General features: G+C 28.6%; 1 protein-coding gene across 1 annotated transcript; it reads right to left on the minus strand.

Annotated features, from left to right (window-relative positions):
* Positions 1 to 6924: 6924 nt before the first annotated feature.
* Positions 6925 to 7260, minus strand: LOC125828198 (small polypeptide DEVIL 6-like). The gene has a single exon (XM_049507520.1). The coding sequence runs from the start codon at positions 7254 to 7256 to the stop codon at positions 7101 to 7103; it is 156 nt and encodes a 51-aa protein (XP_049363477.1). The 5' UTR covers positions 7257 to 7260; the 3' UTR covers positions 6925 to 7100.
* Positions 7261 to 7599: the final 339 nt, after the last annotated feature.

Consider the following 7599-nt stretch of genomic DNA (forward strand, 5'->3'; position numbering starts at 1 on the left):
TAGGAATTGTCGTTACGTAGCTAAACAGTAAAATTCATCGCTAATTCTGTATAGCGATTGGTTATTTGATGATAGCTAATTTTAGTAGTCTTTCACTTAGTATGTAGTCTAATTTGCTTTTCTTTTTTTAATTCTTCTTCCATAATAAAGTATGTGTTATTTTGGGTGTGTATTGACCTTTTGATATTGTTTTTAACCTCTAAAAAAAGTATAATATATAAACATTTTGAATTTCTCCCCATTTGTCCTCTTCAATTTTATTTTATTTTTGAGAAATTAAGAACTCAAACTTTTACTTCTGAGTCCACAGAATTTAATATATTCATAAACTTACTTTGAATATAAAAATTTGAAAGAATAATGGTATTCTCTGTTCTTCATAAAAAACAGTGATCTATAGAGAATTGGAAGCCTTTTATTTTATTTTATAAATTTTCGTCGTCTGAGGTGTTATAAATCAGAAAGAAAGTTACAAGAGGACTTGGACTTAGCCTCCGATTACAACACAAGGATAACCACGGCTTTATCCTTAAAAAAAGAGGGGAGGTGAAGCTAGAAATATATAGACATTCCACCCCTCGCAAAACTAGACTACTTATACGACTAGTTAACAAAAAAAAATTGCCTCATCGTATTTGGTCCTTATTGAAGGCATTTGGTTCTTGTCGAGTTGGAATGGACCTTTAGCCCCCACAAGAAGTTGATGATAGGAGTTATATAAGGATTCATTATGACTGTTAACCGCAAGTTTGACTAAATGATCTGCTACCTCGTTAGCCTCTCTGAAACAATGCTCCACCTTGACATTAGTGTGTTTCTTCAATTATTGTAACCCCTCTCTGATCAGGTTCAAGCTGAAATTGCAGCATTTGCCTTCATTAATCACCTTCACAATAGCTAGTAATTGATATCTCAATGGTAAAGAAGGGGCCGTGGAAATACTTTCCGCGCTTGAGTTGTAGATTTGAACCTCACTATCAACAAAAATTTCTCTTTATGCTTTGCAATAGTTTTGGATAAGAAATTGGAATATATGTCAAGATTGCTCTACTTAATTTTGTAACAACTTGAGTGCCCTGTACATGACCATAAAAATCCAGTATTACATGTTAGGACTAAGCATGTAGAATTAGAAGAGGGCATTTTTCCACCAACTTACAACTTACCATATCATTGTGTTGTTACAAAATAACATTTTTAAACCTAAAGAAAACGTTAAGGACATTTTAAAACCTTTTCCGCTCTTTGTATCAATCTTGTTCACGTTCTAGTTGTCAAGTCTAAACATGCCAAAGATTGTGAGTAGTTCCACATCAATGTATAACATGAATTTGTGTATAACAACACAAGAAAGAAAGAAAGGGGTGGACCATTTTGGTGATAAGAGAAGACATGTAAGAGACATTAATGGGTAGTGGGGTTGAATTGAATAAAGAATATAGGCCGTTATAAGTGCACGTGAGGGAGGATAAGGCTTGTCATTTTGGCTCATAACATTGTGTTTGGAGGGAAGAGGGAATGTCTGTTTCTTGGATTAAGATGGCTAACTATGTGTTAGTCCATATGGCCGACACCTTATTCTAATTTCATAGTTATATATTATTTATATAATATCGATACACTACGTATACCTACATAGTTAGGAAAAACTATCTTATTAAATATATATCTATATCAAGTATATTAATTTCACCTATACTTTCAAATATATGTATTTTATCATTGATTAAGAGTTCACTATCATGTATTGAGAAAGATACATGTGTTTTTATTACCAGATACATTAAAATAGGAGGAGAAGCGAGTGAGATAGTCATGTATACTAGATACATGCGAACCACACTAGATATATGCATATGTATGTATCTAGTGTGATATACATGAATTTGGGATACCATATACATAGGAGAGTACTGACGAGTAAGATGGGAGGAAGGCTAGAGAGGCAAGTGAGATTTGTTATGTATTTCCAAATACATGCGAATTCATTTGAATACAGTGTATCTAGAATAAATTACACATAATCTTGACTACATGTATCCCTTGATACATGGATCTAGACATATCAAAATTTAGTAAAATTTATAATATTGCAAACTAGTCCTAAACTAGTGAAATTTCTATAAATTTATATTAAATATAAATATCAATAATTTTATTGATTTTTTTTTTGGATTACCTATACAATTATGTAAGAAGCCACTCTTGAATTGTTTGTCTTTGATATGTTCCTTTTAAGGGGCAATTGAAGAGTGGAGAGGAGGGATGGACAATTAACCAAGTATGATTTTCTGTTTTTTTTTTTTTTTTTATTAAAATCTTCTCTCTGTTCCAAATCTTTTGGGCGGTTTTTATTTATATTGACTTTTCCTTCTTTTCTACTTGTTTGGATGATTGCTACATTGTTTTATATTATACTAATATATATGCCCGCGCATTGCGTGGTTAGTTGATAAATATAATCATAAATTTTAATCTATTGCAAATTTAAAATTTTAACTTATTATAAGATATCATTTTAAAATTTATTGAGAATGCTAATAGCATCTTGATGTGTTATAGTAAAATATTTATGTAAACAAATCAATATATAAGCTTAGTTATTTGTCTAAATTTGACAATAATAATCTTTTAATCATTATTTAATTTATTTATTTTTTAAATTATTTAAAATAATAACGACTATCACTCTCTTCATATTATCCACTTGTTAGAATAATAAAGATATAAGAAAATTTAATAGTTAGATTAAAATTAAATATAACTAAGAAAAGTCGTATCATAATGCTAAGCATACAACAAAAAAGTTAGAATCACTTGGATATCAAACAAATGTTAAATTTTAAATATGTGCAGTTACAATTTAACCAATAATTTTATAAGATACCATTATTACCAAACAAATGCTACAATTTAAATATGTGTAGTAGTAACGTTAACAATATCTAAAATAATAAAAATTTAAATCCAGCGAATTCATATATGAAGCCTGCAAAAACAAACAAACAAACTTAAAATCATTAAGAAAAAAAATTAAAAAAGAAACAACAAAAACTAATAGTATCGAATTAAAAGCTGCTAAGAAAAATGTTAAATTTCACAAAGATAATTGATCACATCATACCTATAATAAAATGCAGGTAGAAATGTTGATTTGTCCCATTGGGATGTCTATTAGATCATTTCCTTGCCATTATTGAGATTTGAGAATAAAGAGAACAAATTGAAAAACAGATTGAAAATAGTAGACAGTAGATTTATTTAAGAAAAAAAACTCGAGAAGTTATAACTGTTTTACAGTTACATCTCAGAATTTTAAAATTGTTTTAAAATTATTTTCATTTAATTAATTATAATTTATATTTAATTAATTTTAGTTATTTTAAAAATATGTTTTTTGTGGTGCTGACATGTGGCACTTTTTCCTCTCCTATTATATATAGATAGATTATATTATATTATATTATATTATATTATATTATATTATATTGTATTGTATTGTATTGTATTGCATTATATTATTATATTATATTATATTATATTATATTATATTGTATTGTATTGTATTGTATTGTATTGCATTATATTATATTATATTATATTATATTATATTATATTATATTGTATTGTATTGTATTGTATTGCATTATATTATATTATATTATATTATATTATATTATATTATATTATATTATATTATATTATATTGTATTATATTGTATTGTATTGTATTGTATTGTATTGCATTATATTATATTATTTCGATAAATATTATTTTTTTGATCTATTTCATATTGACATATGCCAATAATTTAAGAAATATTTTGTAATTTTACTTGTTTATGTTTAACTTGATAGATACATAAGAAATAATAAATAAAATAATATTTTTATTATATTACTCCTAATTATTATAAAAAGTCATTTAAATGTTGGGAAATGACAAATATTTAATACCAAGGATAAAATATCTTTAAAAATGATAAGTTATCTCTTGATTTATTAAATTAACAAGTAAATACTACAATTACTAGTATGATCATGCACACATCATCATCATAACATTTTCATTTTTTTCAACTTTCTACTTCTAAATGTGAGAGTACTTGATTGACCAACACTCCGCTCCATACAACATGGTTAGTCTAATTATCACTCTATTAAACTTGCCTTTAAGTTTTAGTGGAATCTTTTTTCCATACACTCCGGATGTGAGCCTTCATTTCATGCCCCTGCACCACTTCGATGTGTGACATCTTCGTCAATCTCCATATTTCTTTGAATAATAGATTCAAGATACTTGAAACTTCTTCTCTTCTGAATGACCCGTGTATATCAAGCCCCATTTCTTCACTGCCTCATTTGTTAGGTTATTGAACTTGCACTCTCGGTGTTAGTCTTAGTCCTGCTCAACCTGAACTCTTTAGACTTCAGAATGTGTCTCCAAAACTCCAGCTTTGCGTTGATTCTATCACGAGGCTCATCAATTAGAACCATGTCATCCATAAATAACATATCCCATGGTACCTCACCTTTAAATTTGTTGTTGCATCAATACATTTATCACCAAGGCAAATAAAAACGGATGAAGGGTTGATCCTTAATACAACCTCATTAGAACTTGGAAGTGCTTTAAATCTCCTCTCATTGTCTTTATCCGAGTCTTTACTTCATAGCACATGACATTGATCACCTTAGTATATGTCACATATACACCTTTAGTCTTCAAGCACTTCCCTTGGGACTTCGTCACAAGTCTTTTCTAGGTCAATAATAAACACCACATGCAAGCCTTTTTTTTTCCCTTATCGATACTATATTCTACTGATCTCCTTAGAAGATGAATGAATTTTACAATAACAAATAAAATAGAATTACTAAATAAACAAGGAAAAAATAAAAGTAAAGTGATTACATCACATCGTATGGTATATAAAATGGCACTCCATTTTTAATAAATTATGATATTAAGTTAATGTACTAAAATGAGATTCAAATCTCATGTAGAGGCACAACTTTTAGAACCCTTCATGAGCCATCTCTCTACCTCTCTTTTCCACAATACTAATTCAAGTATATATATATTAATAAATCACTAATCATGTATTGGTATACCCAAATTACTTAATGACGATTATATGAATTCTTCATATTTTTTGTTCTATTCTATTTGGTTTTATTTAATTGTTAATCGTAATACTAACTACCCCAAAATCATAATTTAGTAGTGGAGACCTAAATGTCCTTTTCTAATCGTACATACTGTTACGTTTCTAATCAAACTAGAGATTATATTACTCATTATCACCAAATTGCATGATTAGAGTAGTTTAATATAATTAAATACCCCTTTCCAATAATTGTACAAGTTGACAATAAGAAAGAGAAAACTCGAGAGATATCCTGTTTTTGTACTAGTATAAGGTAACAAATATCCTGTGAAATTAATTGAGGTGTGTATGATTTTGCCCCAATATCACAACTATATAAGAAGGGGGAAACATTTTTTGTTCGTATATATAACTCAATAGATCGACGATAAGGGTATATATAACCCAAAAGATTGACGGTAAGAGTATGAATAACCTTAAAGTATATATAAGGGAGGGTATTGACATACCATTTATAAAGTTTGGGGGTATATTTTATTTTAAGGAAAAACACTTTCTAGACATGCTCTTGTAATATACTACCAAAAAATTAAAGGAATATATAATTAGACTAATTGACAAAATTAATATATATTATCTTGATTTGGACAAGGAAAAGAGAAACAAAAAATCATTTGCATAATATTCTGCCTTGTTATGAAAAAAAAAAGGTTTCTTCCTAATTTCTAGCTAATCAAGTACTTGGCTAACTAATCAATGATAATTAGTACTCAACAAGAAAATCAAGCAGATTTAAGTCTTAGCAATTATCATCTAGATTTTAGTTAAACATTTGTGTCTTATTTGTAAAAAAAATCACACCAACAATGACAAAGGAAAGAGAATTTGTTGAAGATGGACCAATAATTAAAATGAACCTCTAGATTCTACTACTATTTTTTCTCTACTAACTTTTATTATATATATAACTAATTAACTTGATTTATTTTGGATTGTGACATCAATTACTTCAAAGAATTCATGAGTCTACATAAGATTGGAAATTTAACATTTGTTTACCTTGAAAAAAAATATGATGTAATTTATATGTGCCATTTAAAGAATAAGAAATATTGCTTCGATCGAATAAGACAAAAATACTAAGCAAGTAATAAGTTTAGTTATTAAAAAATCGAATATGTTATTAGAGCAAATAAAAATTGGTCATATGTGTCTAGCAAAACAAAAAAAGTTGGACTGAAAAACTTTATTGCTAGTCTGGTACCTTTGACTACTCTGCTCCCTCCAAAAAAAAAGATGGGCAGAATTTCTTGAGCTTTTTCTGTACGAATAGTGAAGAAGTATAGAAAATTTTAATTGGTTCTAACCAACGGAAAGTATGGAAGAAGAAAAGGAAGAATTTACACAAATTTTTTTCTAAGAAAGAGATCATAATAATTGCTGGCTCTTTGCGAAATGAAATTGACATTTATCTTTTTTTTTTTTTTTACTCTCCCTAGCAGCTCCTACCCCTTTTGCTCCTTTGGTGACTTGAACTCGCAATCTTCGGGTTAGAAGTGAGGGGTGCTTACCATCCGAGCAACTCCCTCTCGTCGAATTGATGTCTATCAATTTAAGTCAAATTAACAAATTTATTACCATTAAACAAACTTGGTTGACGAACTTAGTTTATGCCGGCTTGTTGAGGATTTGAAGTCTCAAGACTCTCAACATTATCAAAGCTAACAAAAAAAATGAAGCAAAAGTTAAAGAATTGGGAAGGAAGTATACCTGTACTCAAAAACTTCAATCAAAATTCAAAACTAATAGTATTGTCTATGATTGAACCTATTCAATGTATACAAGAGGCCTCAAGGACCTAAATTTAGTATACAAAATTCTCAAAAAAAAATTAAAAAAATCTAACATACACTATTTCTTTGTACTATATATGGACAATTGATAAGTACCCTATAAGTCCATAAGCCAATTTTGTTGAATGAATTAATTTCAATCATTCCAACAAAGAAGCATAACTACACATCTCCTAATTATGTAAAGCTTAGCTCTTTGTTCTCTAAGGACTCTTCCAAGTCCTCTACTTGAAATCAACTTCTTCTTGGAACTTCCCATTCTGTTGTTGTTGTTATTGGTGCTCATCTTCATCTTGTAACTTGATTCGTCGCGACGAAAAATCAAGAATTTTTTTTAAAAAAAAAATTGGTTATTTGAAGGAATTTTTTGTATACAACAAGGCAAAGTGATGGATGTGTTCTAGCTATTGTTGTTGTGCAGTGAGTATATTGAAGAAACAAGTTTGAATGGGGAAAATGTAAGTCCAAGATGAGGCTCTTATAGGCTTGTTTAGAGTGTGGTCCTAATTTAAAGAAAATGACATAAAATGGCCCATTATTTTTAGTAGGGGTTCAAAGTAAACCCTTAAGTATTATTTGAGTAGTTTTGTGTCCTTTAAGTTTGTAAAAATTGAAGACTTTTCGGCTTTGTTAGA

The sequence above is a fragment of the Solanum verrucosum genome, unplaced genomic scaffold (assembly GCF_900185275.1).
Source record: "Solanum verrucosum unplaced genomic scaffold, falcon-dt-bn FXZP01000053.1, whole genome shotgun sequence".
Classification (NCBI taxonomy): domain Eukaryota; kingdom Viridiplantae; phylum Streptophyta; class Magnoliopsida; order Solanales; family Solanaceae; genus Solanum; species Solanum verrucosum.